This window comes from Coturnix japonica, chromosome 19 (genome assembly GCF_001577835.2).
Source record: "Coturnix japonica isolate 7356 chromosome 19, Coturnix japonica 2.1, whole genome shotgun sequence".
NCBI lineage: Eukaryota > Metazoa > Chordata > Aves > Galliformes > Phasianidae > Coturnix > Coturnix japonica.
Window position 1 is genome coordinate 1,972,698 of NC_029534.1, and position 18,031 is coordinate 1,990,728.

The window sequence follows — 18,031 nt, forward strand, 5'->3', positions numbered from 1 at the left end:
GGGGCTCTGAGGCTCTCACCAGCACAACCAGCTTCTCTCTCAGCCCTTTGATGTCATCTTTGAGCTTCTGTTCCTTCAGCCTCCACTCAGCCTTGTGCACCTCCCGGCTCAGGTCACGCTCAGGCCCAGGTGAGTGCCGGTTCGCCTCCAGCAGCAGCGCTCTGAGCTCATTCAGGCTCCTGGAAGCAGCAGCAACAAGAGATGAGGACATTCCAACTGCAGCTAATGCTGGTTACAGCACTCTGAGCACACACAGTACACAGTCCTGCACACTGACCTTTCCTTCTTGAGGAGCTCCTGGCTGATCAGGACCAGCTGCCCCGATGCATCGTGTGTTTTCTTGGTCAAGGCTTCCAGCTCCCCTTCCAGCCTCTTCTTTTCTTTTAACACTGAATCTGCCTTCTTTTCTGCGGTTTTGCATTTGTTTTCCAAAGCTGGGAGAAACAGAGGACACCAGAGAGAAGAAAAGTTGCTTAGTCCTTCACTTACTTTTACTTTTCCCTTCCCCAGTTCTCAGTCTTACAAACACAGGGCTGGTAAGCTCTGGATCTGGCCCCATTTAAGGGAAGATTTCAGAAACATCACACCAAACTCCATTTATTTCTCTGTTTCTTTCAGTGAACCCAAACCCCTCCTTGCTCATGCAAATGCCTTCTGCAGAAGAGAAGGCTCTGGGGAGACCTCATTGCAGCCTCCCTGTACTTGAAGAGAGCTTACAAGTAGGAGGGAGAGTGACTTACACAGTCTGATAGAGACAGGACAATGGGGAACGGCTTTAAACTAAAAGAGGGTAGATGTAGGTTAGATGTTAGGAGGAAATGTTTTACTCAGAGGGCTGCAATGTGTTGGCAGAGGTTGCCCAGAAAGGCTGTGGGTTCCTCATCCCTGGAGCCACTCAAGGCCAGGTTGGATGGGACCTGGCAAAAAGCCCATGCAGGGTGTTGGAAGCAGATGACCTTTAAGGTCCCCTCCAAGCTAATCCATCCTATGATCCTATCATTTGTGTTCTCTTGGACTAGAGCTCTCAAGTTTTTACCAGCAACATCCACTAAGAGACAGTGCCATGTTTTATGCCTGCCTTTGTGCACCTGGCTCTTATTCAACAAAAAGGTGAAGGATGAGCAGAGAAGCACCTTGTTCCCACCTGCACTGGATTAGGGAAACTTACCACTTACTTGGGCCCTTAGGGCTTCAGTCTGGGACACCAGCGAGGACACCTCTTTGTCTCTTTTACTCAGTTTATCTTGAAGGTCTTCAGTAGGATGAAAATAAAAGACAAGGATTAGAAGCCTAGAAACCCTTCTGTGTAATACAAATATCTACCATGAACAGTGCCCTTATAGAAACACAATACACTCAATGACCGTGTTTTACCTCTGTAACATCAGGATGGGATGGAGTGAGCCCAGTTCCCCAGATCTGCCCCCAGTCTGCACCACCTACATGGTGAGTGCAATGCAAGAAATGAGAACCTCCATCTCTGCATTGGCTCATCAGAGAGTGCAGACAGCAAACACTGTCTAGCAAAACAAACCCAAAGAAATGACTTCTTAAGCTCCTTTCATGTAGCTGTGCCTGCAAGAGCAGAATGGTTGAGGAAGGGATGGAGCGTGAGTTGCTGGAACGTGTTGCTTCATGACATACCTTCCATGGTCTGCTTCATCCTTATCTTCTCTTCTGAAATGTCATTAGTTTCAATCATCTGAAATAAATGTAGAACATACGATATAAAACAGCCCTTAATTCAAAGACTCAAAGCAAAACTAACACCAACAAAACCCCATCCAAGCAGCAGAAGTGGGACTGGCACCCAAGTTTGGATGCTTTACGGTCTTCCCAGAGGGAAACAGACTTTTTTTCCACTTGGGTACTACTGGAGGTCTCCTGATGCAGCACCCCTCCACAAAGCACACACCGTTTGGGATGACTGTCCATATGTTCTCATCAACACTTCAAGACTGCCCCTGTCTAGAAAGATGTACAAGGATCTCCATCTCATCTGCAACCTCACGAGGCTTAGACAATGGCAAACACTTCCACTGGGTGCAAATACACTTTCTGAAGATGACAACTTGGAATAACACAGCACACAAGGACACAATGTTCAGACTGACCAATTGCTGCAGCCACCGCTGCTGAAAGCCCCAGGGTCAGCCCCAGCAGCTCATGCACACTACAGGGCTCAGCCTGAACAGAAGCAGGAGCTCACCTGAAGGGGAAACACGTTGCCTGATGTATTTCTGGCATAGAAAACTATTTAACTGCTCTGTTCTCACTGGCAGACATAGGAAAGACGGCACGTTCACAGTCACGAGACATTTGTTTGCTCAAAATATTTGGATAGCTAACACTACAGTCACATTAAATTAGCTAAGATGTTTTAAGATAGAATTTATTCTATGACACTCAAAGGCTTCCATCAGTGCATTTCTTCCCAAGTTTTCCTGATTTTAATCGACACACACTTAAAAAATAATTACTTCAAGACTCCCTGGTTCTAATCCAATACCAATAAAACTCCCCAGAGCCCTCTCATTTGTTTAAATGGCTCTGGAACAAGCCTCAAGTTTTTTTTGCATTCATTCTTGTTTAAATTTTGGCTATAATATGCGATGCACTGTAATAACAACTCGCTTTTCCCAGGGCCACAGCTGTACTTATTGTTCATGACCATCTTTACTACAGGAAACATGTTGAGTGAGCCTTGAAGCACCATTAATGCTGCAGATCCCTCCTCAGGCTTTTTTCCTCCTCTTCAGTGGAGGATGTCTTTCTGCAGGCATGAAGCTCTGACTTGGCCAATGCTAATTCATTGGCTTCACTTTGTTGCCTAGTGGTACAAATGATTTCACTGGGGTTGTTCACGCTGGCAAATTAAAAACAGACATTATATCCACTTCATTGGCACCTCAGTCTGGAACAGACTACGTCTCCTGGTAATAGATTTCAAATGAATGTTCTCAAAATGTGCACATTTCATGGCTTATTTTCCTTTTCCTTATCCCCACGTGGATGAGCTCAAGTTGGCTGCTAGCTCATTTCTCATGCCAAAGCCAAACACAAGCAGAAGTCCTGCTCTAGGGCCATGGGTGGCAACCTCCCTACTTTACTCTAGTGCAAAGCCAGTGAGTGAGCCACATGCTTCACAATACCAATGCTTTTATGTCTGCCTTCCTGGGGAGGCTCAGGACTCTCATTCAAACAGGCATTTTATTTTCCTGGCCTGAAGCCATTCTGACCCCTGCTAGCAGCTCTCCCACTATATTCCCAATAAATCACAGCATTTCCTACATCTCCCAAATACACCATGAGGTTACGCTGCTTGCTTTCCACTCACCACACCAGCTCAACCCTCCTGAGGCTCTCAAACCATACTCCACATCCTCCCTTAGCACACACAATGCTTCTTTCACCCTATCCTCCACCTTCCCCTAAAGGACCTTGCTCCTGAAGCCTGTTGCAGCTCCTCAGAGGACAACAAATGCACAGCAGAAATGATGCCTTTTCAGCTAAGAGCGCTGCTTTCTCAGAATGAGCACCCCTCCCTGCCAAACCATGACAGCCCTGTTCTGCTATCACAACACTAACATCACTTCAAACCCAAGTGTGGCCCACTTGCTTTTGACTCTCACTTTCTATACCACTGTACCACCTTTTGAGGATGGAAAGCACAGAAACAGCATCATCAACAGAAGTAAAACCACAGAAGCCTCAGTGAGCTGCACAAGACAGCAGCTAAATGCTACACCTAGGAAGAGTTATGAACAGTGATAACAACTAAGCAAAGTGACCCAAAAGTCATACATTTGCATGCTGAGAAGGATGTAAGGCTTCCATGGACTGCAGCTTGTTCTCTAAGACAAGCACTTTTTCCTGCAATCTGTGGATCTCCTGTTTGCTCTGGGCTTCTGTTTTCTGTAGCGTTTCATAGTCCAACATCTTCTTCTCAGCTAAAGAAATCTGCTCTTTCAAGAAAGCTATTGCTTGTGTCTGATCTTTGTATTCGCTGTGAAGTTTCTCCAGTTCATGCACCCTCAGCTCAGCATCCCGGCACTTGTCCTTCACATCTTGGAGCTCGAGAAGGTGCTGATTGCTTTTGGTTTCCAGTTGCATTTTCCAGTTGCTGTTACTTTTTTCCACTTCATCCACAGCCTCCTGCAGCTTCAGCTTGAGGCTCTCTTTCTCCTTTATGTGAACAGCCGTCTCAATGTCATGCTTTGCCTTCAGGTTCTCCAGCTCAAGCTGGTGCTCCATCTTGATGCTCTCCACCACCGCCTTCAGCTCCACGATCTCCTTGTGCTGGGTGTCAGGGCCTGTGTTCAATGTGGCTTTAAGGTCCTCCAGAGACTTCTGGTGGTCAGAAGCTAACGTGTCCAGCTTGGACTTCCAATTGTCCATCAGCCCCATATTCTCATTGGTGGCCTGTTGAACCTTATGCTTTAAGTCAACAATTTCTTGCGAATACTTCTCATTGACGGCTTTCAGCTTCTCCATCTCCTGCTGGTACTTCTTTAACGTCTTCTCATACTTCTCTTTCAGCTGGCTGCTCTCCTTCTGGTGCTCCTTGTTGGCAGACAGCAGCTGATCCCTCAGACGAAGTGCCTCAGACTGCAAACCAAGGCTGTGCTCGGGGGTCTCTGCCTGGTGTGAGCTCCGCAAGCACTGCCGCAGCTCATCCACCTCACTGCGCCGCAGGCTCAGCTCCTCCTCCAGCTGCAGGATCCGGGACTGCTCCGCCACCGTGGTGAGCTGCAAGGTGACAGAGAAGACAAAGTCAGCACCCACTGCTCATCGCTGCACCCACCCCTTTAGGGAATGGGCCTTGGAGGACGTAGATCCAAAGTACATTAGTCAAAACTCAAAAGGGGAAGGAAACCCAGCAACCCTCCAACCTGAGCACAGTTTTGCACCAGGGTAATTGTCACCAATAACTGATAGCTCCATCTTTGGGCCAATCACAGTTTGCTTTTCTAACATTTATTTTCAAGACAGAAATACATACCTTTGACAAAACCCTTCAAAATTTGCAAGAGCGCAGCAACCAGCAGTGTACGAAAAAATAATGTCCTGAAAGGTCATTATATTTCCAGGCCAGGCACCTTGCCAGATGATGCACAGAGGAAATGTGACTGCACATGCAGGAAGACCACAAGCATTGAAACCAGCATTAAGCAGACCATGTTTCCATTCTTGCTCAGCAAAACCTTGGCCTACAGACCCCACCTCTGCTTGTTGTTTGTTTACCCTGGTGTAAAAAGGAAAAGGGATTTTATGCATGAGTTCTTGTTAGAGTTTGTCAGGAAAGCAAAAGTAAGGTAGAAGGCTTGAGGATGTGGGACAAAAGATCTAACAGGGAGCATAAGGCCTATGGACCAGTGCCATACAACATGAACACAACCTAATAGGACAGAAGTGCCTGCTGACCACAGGGAGTTGAGTGTGCTCTGGCAATTGATGTAGAAGAGGAGATAGGAGCAGCTGAAATATTAGGAAAAAGCAAAAGAAACAAGGAAATCAACTGAATCTTCCAGTGTGAGAACAACTCCATTTCATCCACTGTATCCACCCAACCACCACCCCAAAAGGACTGGGTAGTTTTGCTTTTAGTTGGCCAAATGGAGCTGTCCCATTTGGCCTCACCACCGCTCTTTCATTTCAAATTACAGCTCCCATGGCTGGAATGGGGACGAAGGGAATGCTGATTGCAATGTTATTTCCTATTACAGCCTCTGGGCAGCATGAATTGTGCAGGGTTGCAGGTATTATTCGAGCATGTTAATTGAATGATGAGTTGTGAAGAGCTCATGGTCAAATGGTGGCATGGGGCAGAGAAGCAAGCTCAATCTGGGAAACAAGTTCTCCCCGCAAGAAGCCAAGCTAGAAATCAGACAGTGCTACCATTTCCAGGGGGGAGAGAGCAAAGAAAAACCAAACCAAACAAAAATTGGGGATGCCTACATTCAAGCCAAAACCAATCAACCACATAAACCAAAATGAAACCCAAAGCAGTATCACGAGCATCAAGGTGGGGGCAAGCGCTGTTCTGCAGGCAGGGTAAGTGGGAGTGGATTACCCTGGTGTCCTCTAATTCTTTGAGGAGTTTCTCAGCCTGTGCCTTCTCAAACAGCAGGCTCTGCTCGAGCTCCCGTATTCGGGCATGCTCCAACTGCGTCTGAGTCTGGTCACACAGGGGGGAAAGGAACAGTAGAGATGGGGAAAGGGAGGGGAAAGAGAAGGAGAGAGAGGGAAAGAGAAGGCTGCAACATCATCTCTGGCATACAGGATAAGGAAAGGTAGTTCACAACAGGAGGAGAATAAAGATCCAAACAAGCAGGAAAAATCCAACCAAACAGAAAATGGTCACTGTGGGATTTTACACGGTACTCATAGCAGCTATTCACAACAAAATGCAACCCAATGGGAAAACAGCCCTCTGCGTTAAGAGTATGCTGAAGGTAATCTCTAAACAGCAGAAGTCCAACTGCTGCAGACCACCAGTGCAAGACTCTCCAAGGAGATACTTTCTGTAACAACAGTCTTCCACTACAAGAAGCTTTTCTGCCAAGTTTGTTTGTTTTCCCTGCCATTGCCTTCCATCTTCCAAAGCACTACAACATCAGCAATGCCAACCAAGACCAAAAGAGGATTGAAATCATGACCATGTTTCAAGGCTAAACACACAAATCCTCCCACTTTATTGAATGTCCAGATATTGGATCCATTGCTCCAGGTGTTAAAAAAAAAACAACCTCCAAGCTGTCCAACAGGACAAACCCTAGAGCCAAAAAACACAAGAAACGTGGGAATCACTTCTGAGCATCACACCTGGTGCTCATCCCAAAGGGACCGATGGATCAATGACCCCTCTCTAAAGCACTCAGCTCAGGACGAAACGCAATTCATTCCTCACTCACTAGGGAAGGAACTGAACTTTGCCGTCCTTTGGCAGAGGTCTGCCATCAGGACACTGGGGATTTACACCCATCAAACATTATTCTACTTATTTTTTGGAAAAAGAGACATTTATACCAATACAGTCACACCCATAGCAATACACTCCATCACCTACTTTTCACATTTTCCTATCCCTTTGTTGATAGAATTGAAGCAAGTCCTTTGATTTTCCTGGCTGTTACCAAGCTAGAACCATAGCTAAAGATGAGGAAAGCCCCATAGTTAACACACACAGAGCAGAGCCTCACTTTCACAGGTATATTTCCTTCTGCTTCTTTGCACATACTTAGGACAAGCTCCTAACACCATTTGCAGTTTTTTGCTTGCAGCAAATTTTAACACATCTCGACAACTCATGTCAAAATCTAAAGCCAGGCTGGCTGGACATGAGCAATTCTAGGCAGCTCCTACTGTTACCAGTGATGGGACAACAGACCAAAGATCACTCATCACAGTTCACACCACAACAGTGTTTGCAGCATGTTCACAGCCATCAGTAAAGAGAATGCATTGCTCAGAGTCAGGTAGGAATTACCACACTCACAGTTACTAGTTTGGCCCCCAAATCTCAGTGAGGGCAGTGGGAATTACCTCCAAATCCCCCTTGGTAATGGATTCTTCTTCCACACGGAACTGCAAGTCCTCCACTTTCCTGTGGGAGGGGAGAAGAGACAAAGTGCAATCAGTAACACCCAGATTAGCACCCTACAAGCAGCCGCTGCACATGGGCCATCCTTGCACAGTAAAAAGATGAGGAAAAAAAGGCACTTTACATAACAAGTGCAGAAGTTGTACTGATCCACCATGCATAAATACACATAAAGCCACATACACAAACTGGAAGTGCCTGGGACTCTTCTGCAAAGTCTGAACGTAAAATCTCATAACAACACACAGTAATTCAATCTTCTGCTGAACTCAGTCCTCTTTGTTCTCTTTACTGATGTAATGAAGATGCTACGCTGGTAGCCAGATGTAAGGGCTCTGATTCAGTTACAGAGACAAAAATAGCTGTGAGAGTACATATCTAACTTCATAAACAAGCTTCCTTGTCTAAACCTCCCCTAATTAGAGGAGGCATCTGTTGATATTTAGGAAATAGCTCAGCTGTCGTGGGTTAAAGGGCCTCCTGGAGCTGGGAAAATGAGCTGCCTGCCCAGAGAGCATGAATGAACAGCTCTCCAGGAGGAGCACCTTCCCACTGGAACCAGCACCATTTCCAGCTTTCTCAGTTAACACACAGAAATGTCTTCATTCCCACTGGAGGGTTCAGTTCTATGTATGGAGCAACTGGCCTCCAAGAATGACAAACAGATCTTTCCTCTCATCCAGAAAGGAAATGCATGCGTCATCATATGGGACCCTTGGGAATGGGAAATCACACACCAGTTTGACTTCCATTTCTCAGAACCTCCACAAAATTACCACATCACAAAGAGATATATACGCTGCTTCTCCATGTTCAGTATCAGGAACCAAAAAAAAAGAGGGAAGATGGTTGGAAGCCCCCAACAGCTTCATAGCCCAGCAGGAGACCAAGGCTGTTTGGCCATCAGCTGGCAGCAGCAGAGGAACTGTTGCCCACATTGCGTTGTTTGGGCAATATCTGCTATTGTCAGCCTGAAAATTACCATGGTCCTCACAGGTGTGCCAGCAGTTTGGGGACCCCATCAGGAACAGAAGTGCTTTTTGTCTCAAGAGCTGCCTGTATTTGGCAAGAACACAGGTCCAACCACACAACAGGCAGTCTGCAGTAGCCAAGACAGGAGCACAGCACATTTGAAATACAAGGAGACACCCCAGGATGACTCTCCAGTCACTTTCTTGTCCTTACATCAGACCATGACATTCACAGCTAAGAGCTTCATCCCCCCTGTGGTTTCACCTCCTCCACGCCCTTTCATGCCTGTTTTACCTCTTCTCCTCTTCCAGTTGGTTCAGCAGTTCAATCTTCTCCTTCTGCATCCCGTCCACCAGCGCTCGTGCTCGCTGGAGATTCCCCTCTGCCTCTGTGACATACTGCAGCAACAAAAAGAGCCTGACTCACAAAAGCTGGAAATGTTTGAGGTATAGAGAATAGAATCATTTCAGGCTTGCATTAATTCATTACTGATAATGACCAGAAAATATCTTTCCAGAAGGAAGATGTCAGATTGCAGTTGATTTACTATTTCCTCCCATGGTTCTGGCAGGCAGGTGTGGCCCACCACAAAGAGATGCAGTGCTATCCATCCCTGCTCCCTGCAGCTGAGCAGGGTTTATAGACAGCAGTAAGGAACTCAAGGCAAGAACAGTTATTAGAGGGCCACCCATTGATGAGCAGTATAAACATGCAACTGCTTTCTTTGTACATTCAGGTGGATAAAATAGTACCTACATACATCCTTGAACAAAAATCAAAATGCTAGCACCATCAGCCTGCTTTCTTTACAGTTGACAACTCTTAATATGATCAGATTATCCCTTCTGGAAGCAGGGACTTACACCAACCAAGCTGATGTTCTCAGGAGCATCTGATAGTATCAAAGAACACTGCAGTGCAGCCACAGCCAAGGCCAGAGCGGGTGGCTCGGGGCACTGTGCTTGCTTCCCACTGCATTTCTGCACTCAGATGCACCAACCCACCAAACAAACTACCTTCTGTCCTTGGTTTGGCATAGCCCTGTTTGTGCTCCTTCCTTGGAGAAGGGAGAGAGCATGTGATAGGGGCAGGAATGGAGAAAGCCCGCTGTGTGGGAAGCTGCCTCCGTATGAAAGGCAGAAAATTAGAGCCTAGTTTGCACATTAGGTATCATGGAACAGCTTGGGTTGGAAAGGACCTCACAGCCCATTCAGTTCCAACCCCCTGCTTTGGGCTGGGTGCCCCCCCCACCAGCTCATGCTGCCCAGGGCTCACCCACAACGTTGGGCACCTTCAGGGATGGGGCACCCACCATTTCTTTGGGCAGCATGCTGGGGCCTCAGTGCACTCTGGGCCATCCCTCCTCCTACCTGCTCATGTTGGGCCTTCATGATGGCGATCTCCTTCTCCACCTCACAGATGTGGCTGGTGGCTTTGGCCACCTCAGCCCGCTCCAGGTCACGCTCTGCCAGCAGCTGCTCGATGTGCTGCTGCTTCTCCTTCAGAGCCTCCTGGAGAGCTGTAGTGCCAGAGATTTTACGGGCGTAACGAGAGGAGGTCTCCGTCAGCTGGAGAAGAGTTAAAGAGAGACAGAACTAAACCATGTTCTCTTCCAGTCTAGAAGTCCAGGACTACTGGTTAACCCACAGGTCTGGTTAATGAGTCTGCAGAAGACTGTGCCTTGCTCTGCTATGCTAGAATGGAAGAATCACATCCCAAATGACATAACACGGGGTGGGAACTGGGTTTAAAAAGATCAGCACATACTGTACTGCCTGCCTTTTAAAATATATTTTATTGATGCCCAGCATTGCTGCAGTCCCAAAGCAAGCTCAGTTAGAAGCATTGATCTCAAAAGGAGAGTTGTGTTGTTTGGCTGGATCCACTCCCAGTGATGGATACTGCACCCTTGTCCCCAGCCAAGAGGACTGCAGGTGCTATGCAGCACACACTACGTCAGAGCTTTTAATAATATTTCTGCTGCTCTGGTGTCTGCCTTCTTGAGCATCTTCCAAAGCACAAGGCATGTGATCCAGCAGAGTGTCAGCCCTAGGAGCTAAAATGCGGTCACCGCAGGGCTGGAAGGGAGAGCTGCTTAACAGCACACTGCTACACAACCACATGGGCAGGAAGCAATGGCGTTTTGTGCAGGGACCTTGTAACAAAACTTGCACTTGACAGCAGAGCTGTCAATAGCAAATAGCACTTTGGATACCAATGGTCACAATTGCTCTGTGTCTGGTTACAACTCTCACATCCGTGGAAGGATTCCAATTTGTAAGGTCAGAAACCATATCCCAAACTCCACTTTCCTCATTTCACTGACAGGGAAGGAGCAGCTGCCTCAGTGCAGCTGCTGAAACTGAACTCCAGCCCTCCCACCTTGTAGAGCAGAGTCCCACCAGCAGATGGAGAGTGGAAAAAGCCACTTACCAACCCACTGCGGCTGGGCCTGCCCCCAACAGATGAAGCCACGGAGCTGACGGAACTGATGGAGGAGCTGCTGGGGCTGTGGGTTAGGGCAGACACTCCCATGGCCATCCGCTTGCTCTTCTTTGCCTTGGCAGGGCTGGTTGATGGAAACCCAATCCGAATCACCTTGTGGATGGGAGCAAAGAGGCCGAACTTGTGAGGGCACTGAAAATACCTGCAACAGGAGAGACGCACTGTGTCAGAAGGGCAATAGCATCCACCTTGCCCAAGCCCTGCAGAAGGGCATTGCCATGCACTGATTGCTACACGTTTTGATAAGCTGCCAGGAAAGACCCACACAGCTTCCCAGATAGGATCCCAATACACATACACAATGAGAGCACACACACTCCTCCTTCCTTCCAGAAGCAAACCAGACAACCCCAAACCAGCATCTGGGCGCTCTCCACCCCACTTGCAAGAAAGTCACATAGCAAAGTGTATCCACAAATCATACCGCTCTGTACCGTGTTCTACCAGTAAATCTGTCCTTCCAGAGCACAAGCAGCAGCAGTTTTCAGCTCATGCTCTGCCCAGCACAAGTCCTTGTGCTTCACATCCTTCTCCAGATGTGAGCAGCTGCTTCCCAACTGCCTTATACTTGGAAGCAGTCACAGGGCTGCGTCACAGAGCTCTGTGTGCTTGGGAGGCCAGAGAACAGCCTGATCCCCATCCAGATTATAGCAATTTGTTTTCAGACACCTGCTCAACTCCATTTCCTCCCCCGCCCCAGTGAAATAACATTTAAAAAAAGACCCTATGATCCAAAACTGCTTAGCCCACTGTTTGCTGCTAATATGGCTCGTGGGTTTGGAAAATCCATCCTGCCACAGGCAGACCTTAATCTAGAATGGGAAAAAAAAGAAGCAGGAAAATCTGCATGACCTCTTGCAAACCAGACAAAACCCTCCTTCGCATCATCTGTTGGGCACAGGCAGCCCAACAGCATGGCATTAGTCTACACGTTTTAAGCACAAGCCAACATTGGGTATTTACAATGTGGCCTCTTACGGTCCCCAGCAGCTCTTTGCCAATTAGAACCTGCATCACACTGTGTCTACCCACCTACTTTTAGTCCAGATTGGGAGCGGTTGCAATTAACCTTTATATATTTCATAAACAGAAACTGGGTCCAGAAAACTTGGCTGCAGAAACATCTGCTAGAAAACCTTCTTCAGCTTGAGGAGAATCAGTAAATTCAGTTGATCTACCATCAGCTCACCCACAGGGCTCAGCACAGCAAGGATGGGGATGAAATCCTTTGCTCACTCATTTACCCCTCATTACCTTCCCTACCTTAGCACAGCTGTAGCATCCAGATAGTGCAGCACAGAGCCTTGGGCAGCCAGGCCAAGCATGCTCACTAGATGGCAACAAGCACCAAAGCAGAGCCCTTGGCAGCTTCTTCCCAGACTGATTCTGGCAGGATGAACTCAAGGCAGTATCAGGAACACGGAGCAGCCATGGAAAACATTGGGAAGGCAGTCTAAGGGGTGCCTGCATGCCCTGAGGGAGCCAGGTTTATTAAGAGGGCTTTCCTCCAAAACCCTGCTGATGAAATCAGTGCACGTTGGCAGCTGCCAGCGAGGCATTTTCACTGCTGTAAAACCAGAAGGTCAGATGAAAACTCAAGGGATGAGCAGGGGAATGTGTTTGCTATGCTAGGAGATGTACATCACTGGCAGGGATGCATGGGGTGGGGGTACCTTAAAGATTCCCTTCAATTTCCCCTCTAGAATCAGAAGCTCTGAATTCACTCCAGTTCCCTGACCCTGCCACGGAATCAAGAGCAGGAACAAAGCATGAAGTGCAAGAAAAGAGACATCTTGGAGACATGATACACAGCAAAATAAAACCATGAAACAGCAGTTCCAGAAGAAAGATGGCCTTCAAAAACTGGGCTTTCCAAACCCACCAATAGAGGCGTGAGGACAAGAAGCAGAGAGCACCCTGACCAACCCACATCTGCTTTCCACACATCCCGTACGCACAAAGACAATAAATCATTTCCTGACAACCTGAAGATTAAGCTTAGAGATAATTTATTTTGCATGATAAAGAAAGCAGGGACTTGGATCCACTCCATCACATTGATTCTTTTCATTTGAGAGTAGGCTGGAACTCAGCCATCTGCTGCCAATCATCCATTGCTTTCTTGTCCTGCCATTGAACAAGGCAGCGTTTCTCTGATTTTAAATGAGAACATATGACTGCTGATTCAACACAAGAAACCTTTATTACAGAACCTGAGATCTAACAGCAGAGGAACTCACAGTTCCTGAGCTGTTTCGAAGTTAAACCTCACTTTTAATGTGAGATTCCCTTAAGAAGCTTTGAGAAATCAACTGTATTTCCCCTGAAAGGGGCTCGTGAAGGACAGGAAATCAGTTCCACCTGCGTTGGATGAGGGTCAAAACACTGATATGTAACTCAGATCTGAACATCACCAAGCTCAGGATGTGATGCTGGGGGCATTCCCTTGTCCAATTTCTATGTGAACAGAAACACCACTGCTTGGGAAGCAACAGAAACACCATCACTGGAGGTGTTCCAGGGCCATGCAGATGTGGCACTGAGGGATCTTAGTGGATGTGGATTTGGGGATCTTAGTGGACTTGTCCAACCCTAGAGATTCCATGATCTATGCTACAGAATTAATACAAGAACAGATGATAACCAAAAAGCAAGAACTGGATTCTTCCTCCCACCCCACCATATCCAGCCAAGCACCCCCAGCCATTCCTCCCAGCCCCAAATGGTGTTTGGTGTTATCACCTAAGAGATGGTGGGACCCCACATGCTCAGGCTGGGTTTGGGGTGCTCAGTACCTTGTCCCAGCCACAGCCCCATCGTTCTTCCCCAGGGGCTCATCCAGCTCCACGCCACACCACTCTCCTTTGGCAAAATCTGTCTCTCCCACGTAGCGCACAACTCCTGTCTTGGTCCCACCGACCTGTTAGGGATAAAACACTGAGGGTTAGAGTTAGACATTGATTTTACTGGGGTACTACTAAAGCTGGGGCAGCTACGGAGAGAGAAAAGGGAAAAAAATAAAATCTATCAGATTTTACAAAGTAGATGTCATGAAACCAGAACAGACAGTTTTCATACCAAAGTCTCCTGGCACTAAAGATATCTCTCCCAACTACAAGCAAATCTCCCACTTTCTGACATGCCTGGCTGAGAGATGTCAGGACAAATACAACATGAATATCAACTAATTGTGCACCGTCGCTTGTCAGGCCTTGAAGGAGTTCAGGCCTCCAAGCACAGACTTTTGCAAAGAAAAAACATCCACACTAATGGGGTTTCAGCTTTTTGCTCTTTCAGCTGGCAGCTCTAGGACAGGATTTCAAAGGGATAATCTGAGCAGCAAAGCACTTGCACTGCTTGTCAGCTTGTCTCCACGTAGGGTTTGCTAGCACATAACCAACAGCCCTTCCAGCAAACCTCTCAAAATAAAGACATTTGGTTCAGAAAGAGCTCTGCTTTTACCTACGCACTCCAATTCCCTGAGTTAGTTAGAATGCCACGTGAAACAGGGTCTCATTGTACTGAGGCTGCCACCTGGTTTTCCACCCCCACCACGGAGAAATAAAAATAAATCACACCTTTTGCTCCCATATGTAGAGTTAAGACTTTCAATGTGCAGAGCAGACCCTGGGACAGTGCAGGTCAGGAATGCACAAAGCCATGTTTTGATGGCTGCAATGAGAGCACGTTTCACTGAGCAGCAGCTCTACCAGCAGCCACTATCTTTACACCTATGGGTTTCATTTGGTATTTGTGCTGAGACAAGAAAGATGGAGAAGTAGGAGGGATGTTCTAAGGATTCGAGTGAATCAGCACAGAATTTAAACCTTTTTGGGCCTCTGCTAAGCCTGTGTTCAAGGAAGAAAACTTAATACTCTTGAAATTAAAGCTACAGCCTGAAAGAGCACAGCTCTGCAGGATGGGTCCTACCCCACGTCCCAGGAGGCAGAGCTACATGCAGCTCGAGTTTGTCTTCTGTAATATCCCTTACTAGGGATTTAGCCAAGTATTCCTTATGGAGAAAACTCTGCTGATATTCTGTGGTCAAACAGCAGCCCCCTTTTTCAACTTATTTGAGCTTGGACAGCTTTATTCTCCTAATATTAATGCAATGATTTAATGCCCTTCTTATACGTTTCTTGAGCTGCAAGTTGAATTCAATAGTTGTAATTCATCTTAATGTCAATGATGGGAATTTATCACTGCTGGGATGCTCTCTCAAAAAACCTGATGATGAGATCCCTCCATCACTGTGATTCTTACCACGCTGCTCTGGGGCCTCTACAAAGGGCCATTCCAAACAGCACAGAAAGCCAAAGGACAGGTAGGAGGTGACCTCAAAGACCATCCAGCTCCAACCCCATGTTGTGGCTGGGTGCACCCCGCAAGCTCAGGCTGCCCAAGGACCCATCCATGGCTTTGGGCACCTCTAGGGATGGGACACCAACAGCTCTCAGAGCAAAGAACACCCCAAGATGGCAACGTGATTCCACTTTATTTTTCTCTTTTAAGAGTTATTCTGTCACACACTCACACAGCAGCCCACAGTGAACCTCCCAACTTCTGGCAAACACACACAAACTCTCATGGATGGGGAGCCTCGATAGAATTCACCCAACGTAGACACACAGATTTATTCAGCCCTGATAATCTGTTAACACTGCTAAAACAAACAACCCGCTTTGGAAAAAGCCAGCTGGCAGGTTACATCAGCACATACAGCAAATGGGCTCATCAAAACAGAAGCGTTTGTTTCTATTATACCCTTCAACAAAGCAGAAGCATCACCTTGGGAGGAAGGTAGAAGCAGTTTCTCAATTAAAAAAACAACTGTCTGTAACTGCCTGCCTGGCACAGCACTCAGGGCCACAAACACACCTCCAGTATGGAGCTCCCTTTCTGTGCCTCTCTCCAGAGATCTGTTTTTTGACCTCCTGAACAAGATCTCTCCAATAGTCTCTAAGTCTTGATCTTGACCTTCGGAACGATGAGAAGCCACAGATACAAAATGGTTCTGTATCCTTCAGAGTGCACGAGAAAAGCACTGTGCAGTCATCAGGGAGGTCCACCCACCTTCCTGCTATCTGTAGTAACACTGACATCCCATTTTACTACAGCTTTCTCATCAGAATGACAAAATTGGATTCAGACCAGTATCCCAGGGCTGGAAAGGCAATGATGCTGATCCACCCAGACACTGTCTTTATCAGAGCTGCTAATGCATCATTTAAACAATTTGCCCAATTAGCACCAGGCCATGTTTTGATCTGGCTGCTGCAGGTCCAGCTCCTGTTGCCTGCATTTGCTCTTTTCCCTTACACGATGCTTTTGCTCTCAGCAAGAACCTCAACCCAGGGCCTGGGAGTGATGCACTGTTTGCAATTCGCTGCAATACTGCTCAGGAAGAGGAGAAAAAAAGACCAGAAAACACTAATTCAGATCAACAGTGACTGTTTTCCAGTGTCATCCAGTCATCTGGGGACTGTCAGCTACTTTTAATGAACAGCACAAGAGCTGCTGTTACCCTACACTGATGCTGAACGATACCAACAAGAACTGGAGCCCACCTTTATGGAGCAGTGCTTCTTGCTCCTGTTTGGGACAGGATTTACCCATGGGCAGGTTTTACCCAGCATTAAGCTGAAGCAGCCATCCTTTCCCTCAGACAGGAATTTGCCTTTTCCTCGTGCTCATCTCAGGAGCATATTTCTACTGAGCAGTGCTAAAAGCTGCTTCCCAGCTCCTTGCCATTCAGCTCTTCCAAGCACCGGTGGCAGAATATTATCACACAGGACTTGACTTACAGAGAATGCCTTTAGCAGAAGCACGGCAGTTTGCATCCAGACCCCTCAAATCATGGGAAATAACCACCTGTAAGTACAGGAGGATGAACACACCTATGGCAAGTGCATGCCAGCACTTACAGGGGTATATCCCAGCCAACAGCTGAGGACAGCACTCCACCATTCAGGGTAAGGTGGAGGTCTGGCTCATCTTCAGATGTGTAATTGCAGCTCATGACAAAGGGATTTTTATAGCCTTTTTTAACCCAAATACTTACACTTCTGGGGCTCACCCATCCCCGCAGCACAGCACTGCTGACACAAGGCATCCATACACATTTATCTTTCAGGCAGCAGTGTGAGAATAATGCCCACGGGATGCAGCGCAAGGGGAAAGCCTGCAATTACAGCATCCCTTCCTGGGGCTGCCTTTGATACCAAGTCCACCCACGTTAATAATAGTTTGCCCTGCCATGAACCACTCACAACTCTTATTCAATGACAAATATAGCAAGCAGAAGACAAGCATCGGCCAGTGCGTTGGCCTAAATGAATGGTTAGGAGGGTGTGTGCATGCACAAAAAGCCTCCAAGGGTTAACGCGGCAGCTGGGCAAGGCAGCAGCTTTTTATTTGTGCTGTTATCTCTTAGTTTCACTAAATTCCTCAGTTCCTTCCTAATGCCCCACATGCCTTCACAGCAGTAAGACTTCAGTCCCAGGGCTGACACAGCTCAAAGCAAGCTGCCAGCAAAGCTCGTGGCTCTCTGTGCCCAGGGAGCTGCTGATGGCAAGGATTTCTCACTCAGCTGCTTAAAGGCTTTCTGCAGCTCTGGGCTGGCAGATCAAGGCCGGTATGTAGGTTTGCATGGGGTGCTAAAGAAGAGGACATGATTAGTTTACTCATGAGAATCTCCTGCCATTTGCCAAGAGCCAAAGGTGGCAATACACTGCCAGCAAAAACCACTCTGCAGTGCACAGAGGAGAAAGCAATTCGTATCATCATGTGCCTGGGGTGAGCCCAGAGCAGCTTCCCATCAGCTGAAGCTGCCTGCCACCAAGGCAAGGCTCCATCATATCCCATCTCCATTGCTGCCTATTGCAGCAGCAACTGCAGCTTCAGCCATCTCCAAGTTCTGGCAACATCACAATCACAGAATCCATCTGAGGA

At 47.3% G+C, this 18,031-nt stretch overlaps 1 protein-coding gene across 6 annotated transcripts in view; it reads right to left on the reverse strand.

Annotated features, from left to right (window-relative positions):
* Positions 1 to 18,031, reverse strand: part of CLIP2 (CAP-Gly domain containing linker protein 2) — a 52,757-nt gene that overhangs the window by 7,651 nt on the left and 27,075 nt on the right. For 5 of the 6 annotated variants that reach the window (XM_015880548.2, XM_032448413.1, XM_015880546.2 and 2 more), the window contains 11 exons: positions 13,876 to 14,000; positions 11,009 to 11,222; positions 9,946 to 10,143; positions 8,870 to 8,973; positions 7,546 to 7,606; positions 6,074 to 6,178; positions 3,805 to 4,749; positions 1,645 to 1,702; positions 1,169 to 1,252; positions 278 to 434; positions 20 to 179 (listed from right to left, as the gene is read on the reverse strand). In XM_015880548.2, coding sequence (XP_015736034.1) covers positions 20 to 179; positions 278 to 434; positions 1,169 to 1,252; positions 1,645 to 1,702; positions 3,805 to 4,749; positions 6,074 to 6,178; positions 7,546 to 7,606; positions 8,870 to 8,973; positions 9,946 to 10,143; positions 11,009 to 11,222; positions 13,876 to 14,000 — 2,211 coding nt within the window. The remainder of the gene's footprint in view (positions 1 to 19; positions 180 to 277; positions 435 to 1,168; positions 1,253 to 1,644; positions 1,703 to 3,804; positions 4,750 to 6,073; positions 6,179 to 7,545; positions 7,607 to 8,869; positions 8,974 to 9,945; positions 10,144 to 11,008; positions 11,223 to 13,875; positions 14,001 to 18,031) is intronic. The other variant, XM_015880550.2, reaches the window with a different exon arrangement.